The sequence below is a fragment of the Oncorhynchus kisutch genome, linkage group LG15 (genome assembly GCF_002021735.2).
Source record: "Oncorhynchus kisutch isolate 150728-3 linkage group LG15, Okis_V2, whole genome shotgun sequence".
NCBI lineage: Eukaryota > Metazoa > Chordata > Actinopteri > Salmoniformes > Salmonidae > Oncorhynchus > Oncorhynchus kisutch.
In genome coordinates this window covers 30,976,627-30,999,089 of record NC_034188.2, presented here as the reverse complement: position 1 = coordinate 30,999,089, position 22,463 = coordinate 30,976,627, and the positions used below count along the sequence as shown (strand labels likewise).

Genomic DNA, 22,463 nt, shown 5'->3' with positions numbered 1-22,463 from the left:
TTGGGGTTTGTATGTTAAGTAATGGAGTAACAAAGATCGCTTGATCCTTACATTTCAGAGGAGGAGTATTCCGGAGCTCTCATCCTGGTCCCTTCCTTCAGTCTGCAGCAGAAGTCCTCGTCGATGTGTAAGCCGGGATACGGAGAGGCACCTGGGGGGGGGGGGGGGGGGGGGGGTTTATCAGACACTTCAATCTCCCACACAGAGAGGGCCCGGATACTTTACACAGATTAGACAAGAAAGCTTCATAAACAGTCAGTTAAGACTTCAACTGATTGACCTTGCACATGGACAATGTCATGACTCTCCTCTCGACAACAATGATATTATACACTGAATAACATCTAGAGACAGCAATATGATTTAATTGGACTATTGGGGCTGAAGTAAGACTCTTCCTAGAATAATTAGAATTTATGCTGGGCTCAGCCGAAACGAAAACAATAATACACGACTAAGCCAACTTGTATCGAATATCCAATCCAGTTGGGGTTTTGGAAAATATTGCCCACGCCATCTAATCCATAAAAATGTCCAGACTCATGAACCAATATTTTCATGTACCCGACTGACATCCCTGACACAATATCAGATAGCATCGAAAGCTCCAGAGCACTATGTCGGTACGATGTACCATCTACTAGTACGCCATGTTATACTTTCTTTTCATCAAGTCAACCGAACACGCTATGTAAATAGGCAGATTACCACGTAACACATGTCTAACACAGAAACCGAAGTGTAGATGAAGGTTTGGCACCTAAACTAACAAGACGGTGAAATCCCAAAACACAAGACAAAACTCAAGCTACTGTGGGTCACGTTGCGATATGCAGGTTCCAGCACCATGGGACTGCAGCAAACTTTTGACCTCTAAACACCTATCTGTATCAGATTGCCAGACTTGAGTGTTTGAAAAAAATGTCGCAGTTTTTTTCGTGTCCTAATTTATCTTTTTGAGACCATGTTAACACCACCCAGATGTGTGAGTGAGTGAGTGGTTCTTTGAAGGTATCAGTGTCTGTGGTTCTGTGTGTGTGTGGTTCTGACAGAGAAAGATTACGGGAGAGTGAGAGAGAAAGAAAGAGAGCGAGAAAGAAAAAAAGAGAGAGAGAGAAAGAAAAAGAGAGAAAGAGAGAGACAGAACGAGTGTTTGAACGCCGAAAATGATTGGCTTCATGGCAGAGGTTGAAGTGTAGATGCCCAATGAATCCAAAAGCCCTGAATCGATGTACTGTTCTTTCCTTACACTTTTGTCACATTTACTCTGAATGTTGTCCTTGCTACCTATGGTGACATTTGAGGATACAATATGTCATGTGGAGTCTTGCTATAGAACAACTTGGCCGTGTGTGGTGCACGGTGCATAGACAGTCATGGACCGACATACAATGGCATCTTGAAGGTGGCAGTGGTTTCACAGCAGGGGCAAACATTTACAATGATCGGCTGCTTGGTTACACGGCGTTTGCATTGCCAGCTGGGAAGGCAACGGCCGACTTAAATGGAAGGTATTCTTTCTTTTTAATGGCCCTTGCCTGTGATAGAATTCACAGTCCAAGTTCACTAATGTTTTTGCAGGAGCAGCATGAAAATAGTTTTCGCAAGCTGACAATGCACCCCTGTTTGCCCAAGAGGCACACTTACGCAGCAGCAGAAGCCAGCTATGATCCAGTGCATCTGGAGGATCTGCATGGCTGGGGGCACCTTGCCTCGCCTGGCTAGCTGACTGGAGACTAGTCTCCTCGCTGAACCTTGCTGGCTGATGACAGAACAAAACCTCTACCCTCCTTTGGAAGGAATACTGCACACCGTGTGCAACATTGTAAGATTATGTGTGCAAATAATTATATAGACAATAGTTCTTTTCAAACTATTTTGTGACTATTTGATTAAAAATAAAAAAAATTAAGCAGCAACATTTGTACTGAGTATCATCATAAATAGCGTCATAAGAATTCTCTGATAGAAATCCATTACAGGCCAGAAAAGATCAGTGTGCACCAAAGCATCTATGTTTGCAGTTTCATTAACAATCCTAAAACAGTAGTCCTTGTAGACATGATTCAGGACCTACACAACAGAGGAAATCTGCATTGAATAAGTCTGTATTGTTCCAAATGGCTGTGCACAGATGTTTGTTAATTTCTGCTCATTCATTCTGCTAATGGGGAGGTGAGGTGAGGTATTTGTTTTTGAATTTATTATGGATCACCATTAGTTCCTGCCAAGGCAGTAGCTACTCTTCATGGGTGGGGTCCAGTGAAATTAAGGCAGTTATGCCATTTTAAAAACATTACAATACATTCACAACAGATTTCACAACTCATTAAGTGTGTTCCCTCAGGCCCCTACTCTACTACCACATATCTACAACACAAAGTCCATGTGTACGTGTGTGTATAGTGCGTATGTTATCGTGTGTGTGTATGCATGTGTCTGAGGGACTAGACGGCATGGTGAGTCATTCCTGGTATGTATATTTACCCAGAGAGAAGATCTCCCACATCAGAACTCCAAAGGACCACACATCGCTCTGAGTGGTATAGATCTTGTCAAAAATGGCCTCTGGCGCCATCCACTTGAGGGGCAGTCTGGCCTGTGAGGGGAGAGATGGAGATAAGAGACGACAGCTCTTTTAAATCAGTATCTCATCTCACCTGTGTGACTGGCTGTCTCATCAATACCATCAATAACTGACCTGTCACATCTGAGGTGAAGCAGAAGGGCTTGTTGAGTAAAGTAGGGTAAATGCCCTCATGGCATAGTACTACCAAACATCCTCAACAACCAAACGTCCTCTAGTCTATGCAGACAGATACGTTTATTAAATTTTCAGACAAACAGTGAAATCTGCCCAGAATATCTGCCATTTCCCAGATTTCCTGCATTTATTCAATCCCTCTTTTGTTTTTGCTAAGTCGGTAGTAACAGAACACGTGTTCTGGTTCTTTTCCATCAAGCTGAGTGTTTTTGAATGCGGCTCTCTCTCACACAACAGGCGATAATCGACGTCAAGTCGTTGGTGCTTTTCATCACGTGTAATTGACTTATTATGTCAGATGAATAGTAGCACAGCATAGCATTGTAAAAAAGATCAGATTGCTGTTCATACTTACATCTCCTTTGCGAACGTAGTCTGGGTCTTTGTAGATGTCTCTGGCCAGTCCAAAATCGCATATCTTCACAACATTATTCTCAGACAGTAGGATGTTTCTTGCAGCCAGATCACGATGAATACACTAACAAAATAAGAATAACAAAATAATAGAAAACATCCAGTTAGATTAGGATTGACATCGATGCATGACTTTACATGAACGTTTGAGTTATGTGGACATATCTCAAGTTACGATTCAGCCTAATGTGATAAAGCATGGCTAGGACTATTTCCTGACCATGTGACCTGATAGGAAACACTCAATGCCCTGTGCATGTCAGCTAAGACAACCATATGGAACAGTCATCAATTGTATTCGGAATGCGAAGTGTTCCATACCTAGGTTAAAGCCTTCTCTCTAATATTGACAACAATGGGTTCACTAATTAGTACCATCCGCTCTCGCAGAGCTTGTGACAGACCTTTAAATCTGAATGAGTTTTAGACTGATTATAGCCAATAGACTCGCAAGGAACATAGTGTTCTATGAATAAAATATGTGAACAAAACAACTTCCCCAGCTGTCAAAATACAACAGCCGTTTATTAAATCTAAAGTCAACTGGACTGAATAAAGCTTTATAAACTGGTATTAGATTAATACCCAACATGTGTGTCACAAGACTACCTTTAGCAAAGTATTTTGATAGCGTAATTTGCCTGGAGGAGGTGCATACCTTGCGTGAAGCCAGGAACTCCATGCCTTTTGCAACTTGGAAAATGTAGCAAATCAAATCTTCCATTGTCAGCACTCTCTTGTACAGATCCTCTGGCTCTGAGGGTAAAACGGAACATAAAGTGTAAATGAATACAAACTATTTTCATGAAGGTGATTTAGTACGGTGTAACACGTACAGTGAGCTCCAAAAGTTTTGGCATGAAATGATATGATACAATGACTATGAGGTTAGAGTGCAGACTGTCAGCTTTTATTTGATGGTATTTTCTTTATCCATATTAGGTGAACCGTTTAGAATTGACAGCACTTTTTGTACATAGTCCCCCATTTTAATGGAGCAAAAGTATTGGGACAAATTCACTTATATGTCTATTAAAGTAGACAAAAGTTAAAATAAAAAATGTAAATATAAAAATAAATAATAAATAAATTTGTTCCACAGTCCTAGCACGCAATTATCACATTTGTCACATCAAGCTTGTGACTTTACCATTTTTTATGCATTTGCAGTTTGTTTTGGTTGTGTTTCAGATTATTTTGTGCCCAATGGAAATTAATGGTAAATAATCTATTGTGTCATTTTGAAGTCACTATTATTGTAAATAAGAATATACTTCTACATTAATGTGGATGCTACCATTATTACGGATAATCCTGAATGAATCGTGAAAAATGGTGAGTGAGAAAATTACAGAGGCATAAATATCATACCCACCCAAAAATTCTAACCTCACTTTCTAACCTCTGTTATTGTCATGGTGAGAGGTTAGCATGTCTTGGGGGTATGATATAAAATGATAACCTCCCCTGTTATTGTCATGGTGAGAGGTTAGCATGTCTTGGGGGTATGATATGAAATGCTAACCTCCCCTGTTATTGTCATGGTGAGAGGTTAGCATGTCTTGGGGGTATGATATTTGTGAGCCTGTAACTTTCTCACTCATCATTCACGATTCATTCAGGACTATCCGTAATCATGGTCGCATCTACATTAATGTGGAAATGTTAAGAAACATATTCTACTCTTATCTACAATAAAAGTGACTCCAAAATGACAATACATTATTTACCATTCATACATATTGTTATATATTATATTTAAAATGGCCGACGTGCAAAGCAGCAGTCAGGACAGAGGAGGATGTCAACAGAGGCCTCCTCCTCAACTCCTCCTTTTCCTCTCAGCCCGGGGTTCCTGTCCTATCGATTTAATTTATGAATAGGAGGAGGAAACGTCCTATCAAGCCCAGGGAAGAAAACAATCAGGGGGCATGGGAGTGTGGGTGGAGGTGAGAGGGAAGGGTGAAGGGGGCGGTGAGGGGAAGGAAGACGCTGTTGGCTCATTTAGTTTACCTTCCTCCTCTTCCTCTGAGTCGCAGTAGCTCTTATCTTCCACAAAGCCGGAGCTGGCCGAGCTTCCGGTGCTGGCCACGCTCTCCAGGCGCCGCTTGATGAGCTCGCTTAGGTCACAGCCCGACCCCGACGTCACCACCTTACCGTCCTGGCTCTGACATACGAGACACACACCAGATGAAAAATACAGATGCAAACCTTGAGTTCTTCTCACAATCTGGGGTTTTCCTATTAGGTTGAGGTTTTGACAGCTAAGTAGACTAAATCATGAAGGCTTTTGATTTGATGAGAAAGCAGGATTTCTGAAAGCTGCTGATTTACCTTATAAACGATGAAATCAGCCCTCTTGCTTCTCAAGTAGTTTGACAAGTTTCCATATTTGCAGTACTCCACTATCATCATCAATGGACCTGAGAAGAAAGACGCACGGAATTCAAAGAAGATTCCAAACAAGTAATGATTCATAAACAGTCAAAACAGGATTTTCTCTGAGATTCCATCCATTTATAAACATACTTCACAAATTGCATGCAGGTCATACAGTGTGACTAAGTTTAAACATAAGAGTTAACCCTGTCCTCTCTCTCTCACCTCCAGGCTTAGTGCAGGCTCCCAGCAGGTTGACCACGTTCAGATGATGACCAATGTGGATCAGGATCTTCAGCTCCGACATCAGAGCCTTGCGCTCATTTGTCGTAGCTCCTCCTGTTTCAACATAAACACAGACTATTTACAGGGATGAAGGTTAAATGTACATGTCCTATTGCGGGGATACTGTTTCATACTCCACAAAAGAGTGGATGTATTTTGGACTTTTAATGAAAATGTCATATAAATTCTTTATCTTCGTTTAAGATTACGCCAACTGATGTACGTTCCTGGACGTATGGAAACCAAACAGTATAGATGGAAAATAAAGAACAGATTTTTACGCATGCGGAGGAGATTTTAGATAGGCAAGACATTTTTCACATAAGGTAATATGATTATCTGCATGAGAACATTCAATGTGCAAGGTGAAGATGGTATGCAACGATGGACAGCGGGAAATAAATTAAGTCAACATGGGAATATATAGGACTTAAAACACAAACATCAGCATTCTCTCACATGAAATTAGATACTCGCATACATGAGGGAACAACCCAAAGCACAGCCACACATTACATCACAATAAACACTGCAGCACACATGGAGAGTCAATATGACAGTAACATTATTTTTTTCCCAGAATATAAAATGCTGTTTTGTTTCTCAGTTGTATAGCTAGTCTACACATAATATAAGAGGCCAATATCTTGGTCAGGAATGCTATGAGGTCAGAGGGCGGGATTTATTTAACCACGTAAACTAAACACCACCAAAGTGACTCATCCTTTTTTACGGTCCCTCTAAACCTCTCAGTAAAATTGATCTCAAAGACTGTGGAATACCAACTAGTCAATGTTGGGTGGCAGCCTAATGCGTCCAATGTGCCTGTGTAATGTCTCTCTCTTCTTTTATCTGAAAAGCTCATCTGGACACAGGTGGTTGAAGTTAGCAACGGTACCAATAATGTCCCTAACTGATAAACAGAATGAAAACATTGACTGAACAAAATGGTGTTGCAAAATAATCTTGGTCTCAGCCATCACTGACTCCCTGGATGTGGTTTAATCTAACAGAGATTTTGGGCGATTTAAATAATGAATCAACGACTTGAATTTTAAAAATGAATGGCGAACGTTCGATGACCAAATTACCAAAAAAATGGAGGGGGAAAACGACCAAATCGCCCTCTAGTGGCCTCATGGGTGGAAGGTTATTCATATTTTACATAATTTCATAATTAATAAACATGTTATATTCTTCTGTAATATTGGAGAGCAAACTCAAAATTGAATACATTGAAACGCTGTATCTGAGATGGTACAGGTGTCTTCTTTTTAAAGCCCATAACCATGTGTGTGAGGTGGATACTTTATTTGTTTAGGACTACCAAGAAACACTCTGTGTGACCCTGATTTAGCCCACTGCAGTAAAAGGTTTTAAACAATGTTTAAATTTAAATAACGAATGGAAAACTTGTGAATTGTGGGACTGTACTTCTGCTCTGTCTTATTTTGGCTCATCACAGTGGTCCCAGCCTGCTCTGGAAGCTGGAGCTGACTGACGCTGAGTCTCAAACCACACTGCATGGAGGGTCAGTTTAGGGAAGTGAGCTGCTTTTCATTATGTTTGACCTGGGGGGGGGGGGGCCTGGAGTAGAGCAGTAGAGCAGCAGCCGGCCTGGTGAGTTTGGTTCCTCCATGATTAATGGAAAGAGATGATTAATGCTTTAACACTGACAGAAATATCTAACAAATGGCCTGATTTATCATCCCCATGTAGCTAGATCTTTCACAACACCATCAGTATCCATATGTGGCCCCATTACTCTACAGAGTTATAGTTGAATATCCTAACAGAACCCGGAGGAAAGTTAGTTGGACCACATCAACCCTAAGGGGATACAGCCAGTGTCAGTGATATTGGGCTGAAATGTTTATTCTGCTAAGATCACTAGGTAAAATTCCTTGGACAGTCTCTCTCTCTCCCCCCCCCCTCCCCTTCTCTCGGAGTCTCCCCCCCCCCTCCCCTTCTCTCGGAGTCTCTCTCCTTCTGCATTGCTTTTTACAGCTTTTTACTCAATTGTTGATGGGATAAATATGCTCTGCCAGATTTAGAAAGACTGAAATGTGACCATAATTTATGGTGACCATAAATCATATGTGGGAAGCAGGTGTGTGTGTGTGTGTGTGTGTGGGGGGGGGGGGGGTCATTGTTTCCAATTGTTTGTGTATCTCCAAAGCATCTGGGTTACAATTATTAATAAGCACTTTTATTTTTCTAACCTTTATTTGACAACTTTTTTTTTTTTTTACACTTTTAAACTTTGCAATCACTAACACCAAGTGGAATGCTATCCTGATTCCTGTCATATCTGTAGACTGTCATCCTCATCAGGGACACCAAGGTCTCAGGCAGCCAACGCACGCCTCCTTTGAACAAATAGCCTGTGCGCGACTGTTAATTACATGCACATGTGCTAGCACAGCTTTTGAATTCATATCATGCGCGAGAAACCAAATTGTCTGCTGAAATGACAGATGGCTGTTTTACATCTGTTACACCCAAAACAATGGATATTGTGTTTGTATTTGGCGAGAAGCACCTTTATCAGTACCATTTCCACCAGGTGTGAGCGAAAGGAAGCTATGTGGAAAACAGCCTGTATGACTTTTCAACGTGGTTTTTCAACAGAAGTGCACATGAGAGTAAATTAGCATATATAAAATGTTCAGATTAAAGTCTTGATAATAATGTTTCTTCCATACCTTTCAGCATTTTGACGGCCACAGTCTTGCAGGTCGAGAGCTTGTCAATCCCAAAAGCAGAGGCCTCCACCACTTTCCCGAAGGCTCCATGGCCCAGAGTTTTGCCTGGGACAGAGAGAGCGAGAGAGAGCGAGAGCGACAGCGAGAGAGAGAGAGAGAGAGAGAGCGAGAGAGAGAGAGGGGCCAGTGGGTTACAATAGGTCTACATGTAAATGAAAGTGGCTGGCCCCTGGGGAGTAATAAATCTGGTTGGGTTCTCTATCAGGGGAATTATGGGTAATTAAAACAACCTGCTGAGGTTCTGACCACTGGGCCCGTGAAGCGCTCCTCCAGGGGATTTATAGTGCCGTTAAGACCAGGCGACAGTGGAGGGTCGCTGATGAGCAACAACGCTACACCCTCTTCACAGGGGGGTGTCACCTCTGCCACATACCATCCTCTCTGGCACTATATTTCAATGTAATGGGCAAACAGGGTCACACAGTTTAAGAGGACCCAGATGGGTAGCACATTATCAACATCACATTGACCTGTGGATGTGAAATGTAGGCTGGACAAGTAAATACGCTTACAGTAGGTGCCAATTCACAGTGCGTATAGGCCTTTGAGTTACAGCGTGGTCATGGTGAGTGACTTCTTAGACTGTACCAGTGCTGTATGCTGTATAAGGTACTCACCCAGTCTGAGGCGGTCTCGGGGAAACTCCCATTTGCTGCCATCGTACTGCAGGCGTTCACACTGCTCGTCCAGAGGACACTCGTCTGGGTCGATGATGATGGATGGACCCATCATGTAGTCCGGCTGGAAGGGGGGAGAATAAAATAGAATGTAATAGAATATAATAAAATGGTGATGGAGCGCATTGTGCAGTAAGTATGTTAACTAAAAGACAAGAACACATGCTCTACTATCACTGTTAACATCAATACACTATTACGGGAACTATTTAAATCAAATCAATGTTTATTTGTCACATGCCCAGAATACAACAGGTGTAAACCATTCAGAGAAAAACTTCCTCCCCAAAAAATAAAATCCAGAATAGAATCTAAAAAAGCATGGACAGGGCCTCCCGGGTGGCGCAGGGGTCTATCTATCTGTGCCACCAGAGACTCTGGGTTCAAGCCCAGGCTCTGTCGCAGCCGGCCGCGACCGGGAGGTCCATGGGGAGACGCACAATTGGCCTAGCGTCGTCCGTGTTAGGGAGGGTTTGGCCGGTAGGGATATCCTTGTCCCATCGTGCACTAGCGACTCCTGTGGCGGGCCGGGCCACAGGAGCATGGTGTTTCCTCCATGCTCCGGGTTGGATGCGTGCTGTGTTAAGAAGCAGTGCTAAGAAGCAGTGCGGCTTGGTTGGGTTGTGTTTCGGAGGACGCATGGCTTTCTCCCAAGCCCGTACGGGAGTTGTAGCGATGAGACAAGATAGTAACTACTAACAATTGGATACTACGAAATTGCGGAGAAAAAGGGGGTAAAAAAATCCAAATAAATAAAAAAGCATGGACAGGCCTCCCAAGTGGTGCAGTGGTCCAAGGCCCTGCATGGCAGTGCTAGCTGTGCCACGACCGGAAGAGAGTTTGGCCGGCAGGGATGTCCTCGTACAACCGCGCACTAGCGACTCCTGTGGTGGGCCGGGCGAAGTGCACCCTGACATGGTCGCCAGGTGCACGGTGTTTCCTCCGACACATTGGTAACGGCTGGCTTCCGGGTTAAGTGGGCCTCCCCCGAGTCCGTACGGGAGTTGCAGCGATAAGACAAGACTGTAACAACCAAACATATTTTCCAGATGTTATCGTGGGTGTAGCAAAATGCTTACGTTCTTAGCTCCAACAGTACAGTAATATCTAACAATACAAAACAATACACACCAATCTCCAAAATGTAAAGAAACAAATTAATTTTGCTACATATTTTAGAACGAGCGCAATGTCAGAATATAAATACAGTATACTGTATATGTATGGAGCATTCGGAAAGTATTAATTTTTTCCATATTTTGTTACGTTCTAAGGAATAGTCCGTAGAGCTCCGAGACAGGATTGTGTCGAAGCACAGATCTGGGGAAGGGTACCAAAAAAGGTCTGCAGCATTGGATGTCCCAAAGAACACAGTGGCCTCCATAAAATGGTAGAAGTTTGGAGCCACCAAGGCTCTTCATAGAGCTAGCAGCCTGGCCAAACTGAGCAATTGAAGTTGAAGGGCGGTGACCAAGAACCCGATGGTCACTCTGACAGAGCTCCAGAGTTCCTCTGTGGAGAAGGGAGAACCTTCCAGAAGGAAAACCATCTCTACAGAACTCCACCAATCAGGCCATTATGGTAGAGTGGCTAGAAGGATGTCACTCCTCAGTAAAAGGCACATGACAGCCCGAAGACTCTCAGACCATGAGAAACAAGATTCTCTGGTCTGATGAAACCAAGATTGAACTCTTTGGCCATCCTGGCACCATCCCTATAGTGAAGCATGGTGGTGGCAGCATCATGCTGTGGGGATGTTCTTCAGCGTCAGGGACTGAGAGACTAGTCAGGAACAAGGGAAAGATGAACGGAGAAAAGTACAGAGAGTTCTTTGATGAAAACCTGCTCCAGAGCGCTCAGGACCTCAGACTGGGTCGAAGGTTCACCTTCCAACATGACAATGATCCTAAGCATACAGCCAAGACAATGCAGGAGTGGCTTCGGGACAAGTCTCAATGTCCTTGAGAGGCCCAGCCAGAGCCCGGACTTGAACCCCAACGAACATCTCTGGAGAGACATGAAAATCGCTGTGCAGTGACGCTCCCCATCCAACCTGACAGAGCTTGAGGATCTGCAGAGAAGAATGGGAGAAACTCCCCAAATACAGGTGTGCCAAACTTGTAGAGTCATACCTAAGAAGACTCAAGGCTGTAATCACTGCCAAAGGTGCTTTAACAAAGTACTGAGTAAAGGGTCTGAATGCTTACGTAAATGTGATATTTAAAAAAATAAAATTAAAAACTTTGTCATTATGGGGTATTGTGTGTAGATTGATGAAAACATATACAGTTGAAGTCGGAAGTTTACATGCACTTAGGTTGGAGTCATTAAAACTCATTTTTAAACCACTCCACAAATTTCTTGTTAACAAACTATAGTTTTGGCAAGACGGTTAGGACATTTACTTTATGCATGACACAAGTAATTTGTCCAAAAATAGTTTACACACAGATTATTTCACTTATAATTCATTGTTTCACAATTCCAGTGGGTCAGAAGTTTACATACACTAAGTTGACTGTGCCTTTAAACAACTTGGAAAATTCCAGACAATTATGTCATGGTTTTAGAAGCTTCTGATAGGCTAATTGACATAATTTGAGTCAATTGGAGGTGTACCTGTGGATGTATTTCAAGGCCTACCTTTAAACTCAGTGCCTCTTTGCTTGACATCATGGGAAAATCAGAAGAAATCAGCCTGGTTCATCCTTGGGAGCAATTTCCAAACACCTGAAGGTACCACGTTCATCGTGTACAAACATTAGCACGCAAGTATAAACACCAGGGTACCACGCAGCCGTCATACCGCTCAGCGAGGAGATGCGTTCTGTCTCCTAGAGATTAAAATACTGTGGTGCAAAGAGTGCATATCAATCCCAGAACAACAGCAAATGACCTTGTGAAGATGCTTGAGAAAACAGGTACAAAAGTATCTATATCCACAGTAAAACAAGTCCTATATTGACATATCCTGAAAGGTCGCTCAGCAAGGAAGAAGCCACTGCTCCAAAACCACCATAAAAAGCCAGACTACGGTTTGCAACTGCACATGGAGACAAAGATCGTACTTTTTGGAGAAATGTCCTCTGGTCTGATGAAACAAAAATAGAACTGTTTGGCCATAATGACCATTGTTATGTTTGGAGGAAAAGGGGGAGACTTGCAAGCTGAAGAACACCATCTCAACCATGAAGCACGGGGGTGGCAGCATCATGTTGTGGGGGTGCTTTGCTGCAGGAGGGACTGGTGCACTTCACAAAATAGATGACATCATGAAGAGGGAAATTATGTGGATATATTGAAGCAACATCTCAAGACATCAGTCAGGAAGTTAAAGCTTGGTTGCAAATGGGTCTTCCAAATGGACAATGACCCCAAGCATACTTCAAAAGTTGTGGCAAATTGGCTTAAGGACAACAAAGTCAAAGTATTGGAGTGGCCATCACAAAGCCCTGACCTCAATTTGTGGGTAGAACTGTAAAAGCATGTGCGAGCAAGGAGGCCTACAAACCTGACTCCGTTACACCAGCTCTGTCAAGGAGGAATGGGCCAAAATTCACCCAACTTATTGTGGAAAGCTTGTGGAAGGCTACCCGAAACGTTTGACCCAAGTTAAACAGTTTAAAGGCAATGCTACCAAATACCAATTGAGTGTATGTAACCTTCTGACCAACTGGGAATGTGATGAAAGAAATAAAGGCTGAAATAAATCCTTCTCTCTACTATTATTTGGACATTTCACATTCTTAAAATAAAGTGGTGATCCTAACTGACCTAAGACAGGGATTTTTTACTAGGATTAAATGTCAGGAATTGTGAAACAGTTTAAATGTATTTGGCTGAGGTGTATGTAAACTTCCGACTTCAACTGTACATATAAAGTGGGTAAAACAATATGCAAACATGATTAAAGTAACCAGTGTTCCATAACTATGTACATACTGTAGGCCAGCAGCCTCGAAGGTGCAGGGTAGGGTACCGGGTTGTAGCCAGGTAGTAACAGTGACTAAGATCAGGGCAGGTTACTGAGCGGAGGCTGACTAGTGATGACTATTTAACAGTCTGATGGCCTGGAGATAAAAGCTGTTTTTCAGTCTCTCGGTCCCAGCTGTGATGCACCTGTACGGTCTCCTCCTTATAGATGGTAGCAGGTGAACAGGCCGTGGTTCGTGTGGCTGAGGTCCTTGATGAACTTTTTGGCCTTCCTGTGAAACCGGGTGCTGTAGATGTTCTTGAAGGCAGGTAGGCAGTGTGCCCCTGGTGATGCGTTGGGCAGATCGCACCACCCTCTAGAGAACCCTGCGGTTGTGGACGGTGCAGTTCTCGTACCAGGCAGTGATACAGCCCGGCAGGATGCTCTCAATGGTGCATCTATAGAAGTTTGTGAGGGTCTTAGGGGCCAAACCAAATTTCTTCAGCGTCCTGCGGTTGAAGAGGTGTTGTTGCGCCTTCTTCACCACACTGTCTGTGCGGGTGGACGATTTCAAGTTGTCAGTGAAATGTACACCGAGGAACTAGAAGCTTTTCATCCTTTCCACCGCGGCCCCATAGGTGTGGATAAGGGTGCCCTCCTCCTTCTTTCTCCTGAAGTCTTTGATTAGCTCCTTCATTTTGTTGACATTGAGGGAGAGGTTATTTTCCTGGCACCACTCCGCCAGGGTCTCGTCGTTGTTGGTAATTAGGCCTACTACCACAGTTGTGTCGTCTTCAAACTTGATGATTGAGTTGGAGACGTTCGTGGCCATGCAATCATGGGTAAACAGGGAGTTCAGGAGGGGGCTGAGCATGCACCCCTGTGTGGCCCTCATGTTGAGGATCAGCATAGCGGCAGTGGTGTTGCCTAACTTTACCGCCTGCGGTCGGCCCAGCAGGTAGTCCAGGACCCAGTTGCACAGGGAGGGGTTCAGACCCAGTGCCTTGAGATTAATGATGAGCTTGGAGGATACGATGGGGTTGAAGGCTGAGCTGTAGTCGATGAACAGCATTCTTACGTAAGTGTTCCTCTTATCCAGATGGGATAGGGCATTGTGCAGTGTAAAGGCTATTGCCTCATCCGTGGATCTGTTGGTGCGGTATGCAAATTGTGATCCTTAACTAGCCTCTCAAAGCACTTCATGATGACAGAAATGAGTGCTACCAGTGATAGTCATTTAGTCAAGTCATAATCAAATCAAGTGCTTTCCTCAAAGCAGTCGAAGAAGGTGTTTAGTTTGCCCGGGAGCAACGCGTTCGTGACATGTCCAACTTTCCCTTTATAATCCGTCTGTAGTCTCTGCCACATACGTCTCGAGTCTAAGCCGTTGAATTCGCTTTCTTTGGTAAGTGGTGACCATAGACTGGGATAGGGAGAGATGGCCAGAGGCGGTGGCTCGCGGCGGTGGCACTGTGTTTTCCTCGAAGTGAGCAAAGAAGGTGTTTAGCTTGTCTGGGAGCAAGGCGTCAGTGTCCGCAATGTGGCTAGGTTTCCCTTTATAATCCGTGATTGTCTGGAGTCCCTGCCACCTTTGTCTGAGCCGCTGAATTGCAACTCCACTTTGTGTCTGTACTGACGTTTTGCCTGTTTGACAGAGCAGCTACGTCTGTTAAGACGAGGGGTGTGTGTGTCTATTTGTTAATAAATGCTAGTGCAAATATTAGGGACGTCTTGAGGTATTGCTCACCTGAGGTAGAATACCTCATGAGAAGCTGTATACCACACTATCTACCAAGAGTTCTCATCTATATCATTCGTAGCCATCTATTTACCACCACAAACTGATGCTAAGACCGCACTCAGCGAGCTGTATAAGGGCATAAGCAAACAAGAAAATGTTCATCCAGAAGGGGCACTCCTAGTGGCCGGGGACTTTAATGCAGGCAAACTTAAATCAACTTAATTGAGGAGTATACCCCCTCAGTCACCGGCTTCATCAATAAGTGCATAGACGATGTCGTCCCCACAGTGACTGTACATACATATCCCAACCGGAAGCCATGGATTACAGGCAACATTCGCACCGAGCTAAAGGCTAGAGCTGCCGTTTTCAAGGAGCGGGACACTAATCCAGACGCTTATAAATAATCCTGCTATGCCCTCAAATAGGCAAAGTGTCAATACTGGACTAAGATTGAATCCGACTACACCGGCTCTGTCGCTCGTCGGATGTGGCATGGCTTGCAAACTATTACGGACTAAAAATGACCCAGCTGCAAGCTGGCCAGTGACGCAAGCCTACCAGATGAGCTAAATGCCTTTTATGCTTGCTTCAAGGCAAGCAACACTGAAGCATGCATGAGAGCATCAGCTGTTACAGACAACTGTGTGATCACGCTCTCCATAGCCGATGTGAGCAAGACCTTTCAACGGGGCCATACGGATTACCAGGATGTGTACTCAAAGCATGCGCGGACCAACTGGCAAGTGTCTTCACTGACATTTTCAAGCTCTTCCTGACCGAGTCTGTAATACCTACATGTTTTAAACAGACCACCATAGTCCCTGTGCCCAAGAAAGCGAAGGTAACCTGCCTAAATGATTACCGCCTCGTAGCACTCACGTCGGTAGCCATGATGTGCTTTGAAAGACTGGTCATGGCTCACATCAACACCATCATACCAGAAACCCCAGACCCACTCCAATTCGCATACCGCCCCAATAGATCCACAGATGACGCAATCTCAATCGCACTCCACACTGCCCTTTCCCACCTGGACAGAAGGAACACCTATGTGAGAATGCTATTCATTGACTACAGCTCAGCGTTCAACACCATAGAGCCCTCAAACCTCATCAATAAGCCAAGGACCCTGGGACTAAACACCTCCCTCTGCAACTGGATCCTGGACTTCCTGACGAGTCGCCCCCAAGTAGTAAGGGTAGGTAACAACACATTCACCACGCTGATCGTCAACACAGGGACCACTCAGGGGTGCATGCTCAGTCCTCTCCTGTATTCCCTGATCACCCATGACTGCGTGATCAAGCACGACTCCAACACCCTCATTAAGTTTGCGATGACACAACAGTGGTCACTGACAACGATGAGACAGCCTATAGGGATGATGTGAGGGACCTGGAAGTGTGGTGCCAGGACAACAATCTCTCCCTCAATTTGACAAAGGAACAAGACAAAGGAACGAAGGAGCTGATTGTGGACTATAGGAAAAGGAGGGCTGTACAAGCCCCCATTAACATCGACAGGGCTGTAGTGGAGCAGGTTGAGAGTTTAAAGTTCCTTGGTGTCCACATCACCAATGAACAATCATGGTCCAAGCACACAAAGATAGTTGTGAAGAGGGTACAACAACACCTTTTCCCTCTCAGGAGACTGAAAAGATTTGGCATGGTTCCTCAAATCCTCAAAAGGTTCTACAGCTGCATCATCGAGAGCATCCTGACCGGTTGCATCACCGCCTGGTATGGCAACTTCTCAGCATCTGACCGTAAGGTGTTACAGAGACTCCAGCTGCTACTCGCTGCTTATTATCTATGCATAGTCACTTTACCACTACCTACATGTCCAAATGACCTCGACTAACCGGTGCCCCCGCACATTGACTTGGTACCGGTACCCCCTGTATATAGCCTCGCTATTGTTATGTCATTTTCTTGTGTTACTTTTTTTATTTAGTAAATATTTTCTTAAATCTATTTCTTGAACTGCTTTGTTGGTTAAGGACTTGTAAGAAAGCACTTCACGGTAAGGTCTACACTTGTTGTATTCGGCGCATGTGACAAATACAACTATGTTTTATTATATTTGAAGTGTGTGTGAGTGTGTGGATAGAGACCTATAAGTGTGCATAGAGTCAGTGCAGATAGTCAGTGTGTAGGTAGCCATTGCTGAGCTATTCAGCAGTCTTATTGCTTGGAGACAGAAGCTGTCTCTGAACCTATTCTTTCTCAACATGCAGTACACAAGCACTTCTCCAATGTCAGGAAATGTGGAACTCGTAAACATAGAGATAAAATGATCCAAAGTAATTCGCATTTCACAAGAGAAATGACTCAGTGATGGCAGTTCGTGGAATTTGTATAACAAGATTGCTTCCACTCCTGAAACACATACCCTTAAAAATGTAGTGTGGGTGTTTGAATAGGTCTTGAGAAAAGCATTTTTTAAATGGCATGATGCTGCGGTGAGCAAAGTGCTCAGTGCAGTATCCAAACAGTTTACACTCTCAAATGTCTTCACAGTCAAGAAGAGTGAGAGACACTGGAGAACCAGCTGTGATTGCAGGGAGATCTCTTGTTACCTTCCTCAGCTTGCGGATGAAGAGGATGAGCATGAGCCAGAGGAAGGTGGCAGCAGCTCCTGTACACACCAGGACGATCACCTCAATGTTGGGCTTCCCCTCATCACCTGGAAGGAGACCACAGGAACCATTAGTCAACTGTTGTTGCATAGGGTGTTTTATATGCTTGTTGAAAAATGAATACGATATGATAACTGGCAACACATATATACAGGGACATACACAACAGAGGAATGGTTTTGTTTGTATTACGACATATTAGACTAACATGACACTGACCTACTTATGCAGAACTTGAAAGTCCATTTTGCCAAGTGATTGCAAGGACGGGAATTAAACAACGCATTTCTCTGAAAGTTCTTCGTTTTTTGCTAGATTAACTCATTTCCGACAAGTTGGGTACGCACTAAAAGTCAAAACACACTCCATTGTTTATTTCTTCGTTTTTTTGGGCTATGCATCCGACATTGTTGCACATTCATCTCACATTAAACTGTTTTCTTAACTATCCATCTCAACATTCACTGTCCTAGCCAGCTCACATTCATAAAGCTTTGCGAAATTGTCAAATAGTTTTGATAGAGTAATGCCACATTTTTGACATTTTCTTCTAGTAATATAATGGATTGTGCTGACACTGGGGTTGGACGTTGAGGGAAATTGACATTTTTTAGGGGAACAGGAATTCATGTCTGGTGCCAAGTCTAGTCGTCAGAATAAGTCACATGACCTTGTCCAACCCCCCCCCTCTCCCCCCTCCCTCCCAGTCTGTGTCATCATGTTTCCAGTCCCATGGTTCTTTAACGAGAGAACTTCTCCCCTGGCCGTGCCCACAGTCATTAGTGGGAACTCTTCACACACTTCTTGCAGGTCACGTCCCATGGGTGGGGACCTCAGAGCTCCATGAGCCCCCCCCCCCCCCCACCCCCCAGCCAGTGGAGGAATTCGCTGGGCATTCTTGGCAGACTCTTGGCTTCTCTCTCTGGGGAGGGTTTTCATATTGAATCTGGCCAGAGCTATTTGTACTGGTGACAAGAAAACATAGCCCAGTTTTGCCATGAGCGAGCTGTGATTGGTCCGGCTGTGGCTGTGCTGGTTGAGTTCATGGTGTGTTTGGTCACTGGTGTGGTTAATGTACCTTAGTTAGATTCATTGACCATGACGGAAATAAAGAGGTAAGTGACTCACCCACGACAGTGACGACAGCGCTGGCTTTCACACTCCCCTCATTGTTGCTGGCCAGACACTCGTACAAGCCCTCATCATCTTTCTTCACTCTCTCGATCGTCAGCACCCCATCCTCCCTCAGAGTAATACCTGGAACACAGCATGAAGTCTACAGCTCAGATTTTATGGAGAAAATTATAATAAAACACATTTTGGGGGGTGGGGGGATATATACAGTGGGGCAAAAAAAGTATTTAGTCAGCCACCAATTGTGCAAGTTCTCCCACTTAAAAAGATGAGAGAGGCCTGTAATTTTTATCATAGGTACACTTCAACTATGACAGACAAAATGAGAAAAAAAATCCAGAAAATCACATTGTAGGATTTTTAATGAATTTATTTGCAAATTATGGTGGAAAATAAGTATTGTACTGACATACAAGACCAAATTACAGGCCTCTCTTATATTTTTAAGTGGGAGAACTTGCACAATTGGTGGCTGACTAAATACTTTTTTGCCCCAATGTATATATATATATATATATATATATATATATATATATATATATTTCACCCCATGCTTCCTGAAGCACCTCTCACAAGTTAGATTGGCTTAATGGGCACTTCTTACGTACCATACAGTCAAGCTGCTCCCACAACAGCTCAATAGGGTTGAGATCCGGTGACTGTGCTGGCCACTCCATTATAGACAGAATACCAGCTGGCTGCTACTTCCCTAAATAGTTATTGCATAGTTTGGAGCTGTGCTTTGGGTCATTGTCCTGATGTAGGAGGAAATTGGCACCAATTAAACGCCGTCCACAGGGTATGGATTGGCGTTGCAAAATGGAGTGATGGCCTTCCTTCTTCAAGATCCCTTTTACCCTGTACAAATCACCCACTTTACCACCAACAAAGCACCCCCAGAACATCACATTGACTCCACCATGCTTGACAGATGGCGTCAATCACTCCTCCAGCATCTTTTCATTTTTTCTGAGTCTCACGAATGTTCTTATTTGTGCTCCGAACACCTCAAACTTAGATTTGTCTAAATGGACAACAATACCTAGTCTTCTACTTCCAGCTTCAGTTCCCCTAAACCCCTCCCATCTATCTCTGAAGACCATCCAGTTTTGATTTCAACTGTGCTAGGATGTTTCACACAAGTTCTGAACCTTTCTATTCTCATAGTTTCGACAGATTGTACATTTGCTAAGAGTATTATTATATTGTTGATCGATTGACTGATTGATCACCCATCAGTGCAATTTGCAGAGTTAGCTCCATTTAATGTTTCAATTCTTCAGCCATTCCTGAACCTGTGACCAAAACAAGCTACGTACGGGCAATGCCAAAACAAGTGATCTAATGATTTTGCCTCTTCGCAGCAAAATCTGCAGAGCTGAGGTTGTATCCACCATATACTGTATATAATATTATATTATTTTCAAGAATTCTGTATAATAATTTAAATTTAAACACTAAAAGCAATGAGTAGGGCCCGACAATGGAAACCTTGGGGCCCCTAATCATGAGTCATTTCCAGCAGTTCTTACCTGGACCCTCCTGTACTGGTAGCTTGTCTTTGTACCAGGTGATGTAGGGTGGCGGCATACCCAGGGCGTAGCAGGCCATAGTCAGAGTGCTGCTGCTGTTTACATCCTGATTGGTCAGGTTCTGTCTCAGCCACGGCCTCTTCCTCTCTGCATCAACCACAGAAACATATCTGAATTAGATCACTCTGCTTTTCAAGACTTCCCCAGACAAACTCATCCCCCTACTGGGTTGCATAATCACGAGTGTGATTATATCCAGGAACAGTCACCTTTTACCAAAATGCGATGTAATACAACCATGTTACTCTTAGAAAAGGGTTGAGCAATACCCGTATGACATGACAGTGGTGCGGCAATTACTGTTCTGATAGACCTCATTGATCACCCAGCAGGCAATGCTCCTCCTGTCTCCTACTCACCATCCACAGTCAGCACAGACTGGACTATGACCCTCTTGCTGTGGAGGTTACCCGCCCAGCACTGGTAGCCTGTTGTGTGACTCCTGGACACGTTGTGCAGGGAGAGGGAGAGAGAGATAGCGTAGGGGCTGAGCTGCAGGGCCGTGATGTTGGCGGGGGTGACAGTGTAGTTCTGAGGGTTGTACCACTGCAGGTCTGTGTACAGGTACCGAGTGCCGCGACAAGTCAGAGTGACGTCATCACCCTCGATGGCAGTCTGGGGCTCGATGGCCAGGTGCTGAGGGTGATCTGGTGGGGGAGAGGGGAAAAACACATTAGGTCATAAGGAGTGTTAGAGCATTTTTCTTCCAGTATGTAAGTGGGCTACAAGAGCATCTATGTTACTACAACTCTCTTCTCACTAAGGGAGATAGACACATAACTGAAAATGATCTTTATTCTTATCCGGGTCTTCAGAGTTTGGCATCATCAGCAGTGTCCCCAATCACAGTGTCACCACCATTCTCAATTCCAAACTACCATCAATCTTTCAACTTCAAATCTTTCAGGTTTGTAATTTCTGAGGACAAAAGTGATGACTGCTTGCATGGCCAGCCAGCTGATTTCTCTTGTCATTACACAACTGGACTAGATGAAATTTTCATTTCATCAACATTTGGAACTGTTCAGATACATATAACTAGGGGAATTATGCAGCAGCAGGCTCAAAGAAGAAGATGAATGACCTGCCGGCGCTACAGTGAATGCTCAAAGCGGTTTTTAGACTGTAGCATATGGCTCAGGACGTTTGCCTCTTCCGTTCGGTCCTGAAGCCTGCCTGCTCCGGAGGAAGACGGTTTCAATTAATGTCCACCCGGAGCAGCTCTCCTTTTTACACAATACATCCTGTGCATTCTAGCGGTCGCCTCGCGATCACAGTGCATATGTGGAAGTCATTGGAAACTAAACGTCATGTATGTTACAGCTATTCTGCACGCCTGGCACGTAGAAATAAAAACCAACCAGCATTTTGCCTTATGCTGTACAAAAAATCTCCAATGTTGTTCTTTCAACCAACTCCCCACGCTGTGTAGTGTTAGGTTGACCCACTTACCGTCCACATAGAAAATGGTTCTCAGTGTGCAGTTGCCAAGTTCATTCTCGGCCACGCAGGAGTAGATCCCCGAGATGTGAGCCGCTCCCACCACTAGCGTACTCACAGTCTATGGAGGAGAGAGAATAAGTCAACCATTAGATCTACAGTACAGCCAGCGAATGTTGTACCTATCTGCTGTACATGTGTCTCCTGCAAAATAGATTTCACTTCAGTGAGATTAACCTGTATAAATAAAGCTTCATGAACATTTTTCCGATTGGCTTCAATATACAGTACCAGTCAAAAGTTTGGACACACCTACTCATTCAAGCATTTTTCTTTATTTTTACTATTTTCTACGCTGTATAATAATAGTGAAGACATCAAAACTATGAAATAACAAAATAGATTTTATATTTGAGATTCTTCAAAGTAGCCACCCTTTGTATTTCAATAAACAGGCGTGCCTTGTTAATTTGTGGAATTTCTTTCCTTCTTAATATATTTGAGCCAATCAGTTGTGCTGTGATAAGGTAGGGGTGGTATACAGAAGACAGCCCTATTTGGTAAAATACCAAGTCCTTTTTATGGCAAGAACAGCTCAAATAAGCAAAGAGAAATGACAGTCCATCATTACTTTAGACATGAAGGTCAGTCAATCCAGAAAATGTCAAGAAAGTTTCTTCAAGTGCAGTCGCAAAAACCATCAAGTGCTATGATGAAA

At 43.8% G+C, this 22,463-nt stretch overlaps 1 protein-coding gene across 1 annotated transcript in view; it reads right to left on the bottom strand.

The window, feature by feature from the left end:
* The window catches only part of LOC109905151 (vascular endothelial growth factor receptor kdr-like), an 80,845-nt gene that overhangs the window by 21,874 nt on the left and 36,508 nt on the right, over positions 1-22,463 (bottom strand). Inside the window, exons 12-25 of the mRNA XM_020502372.2 lie at positions 21,758-21,866; positions 20,665-20,952; positions 20,246-20,392; positions 18,708-18,836; positions 17,520-17,626; positions 9,225-9,348; positions 8,548-8,652; positions 5,783-5,896; positions 5,513-5,601; positions 5,192-5,345; positions 3,837-3,934; positions 3,120-3,242; positions 2,488-2,599; positions 52-151 (exon numbers count right to left, since the gene is read on the bottom strand). Coding sequence (XP_020357961.1) covers positions 52-151; positions 2,488-2,599; positions 3,120-3,242; positions 3,837-3,934; positions 5,192-5,345; positions 5,513-5,601; positions 5,783-5,896; positions 8,548-8,652; positions 9,225-9,348; positions 17,520-17,626; positions 18,708-18,836; positions 20,246-20,392; positions 20,665-20,952; positions 21,758-21,866 — 1,799 coding nt within the window. The remainder of the gene's footprint in view (positions 1-51; positions 152-2,487; positions 2,600-3,119; positions 3,243-3,836; positions 3,935-5,191; positions 5,346-5,512; positions 5,602-5,782; positions 5,897-8,547; positions 8,653-9,224; positions 9,349-17,519; positions 17,627-18,707; positions 18,837-20,245; positions 20,393-20,664; positions 20,953-21,757; positions 21,867-22,463) is intronic.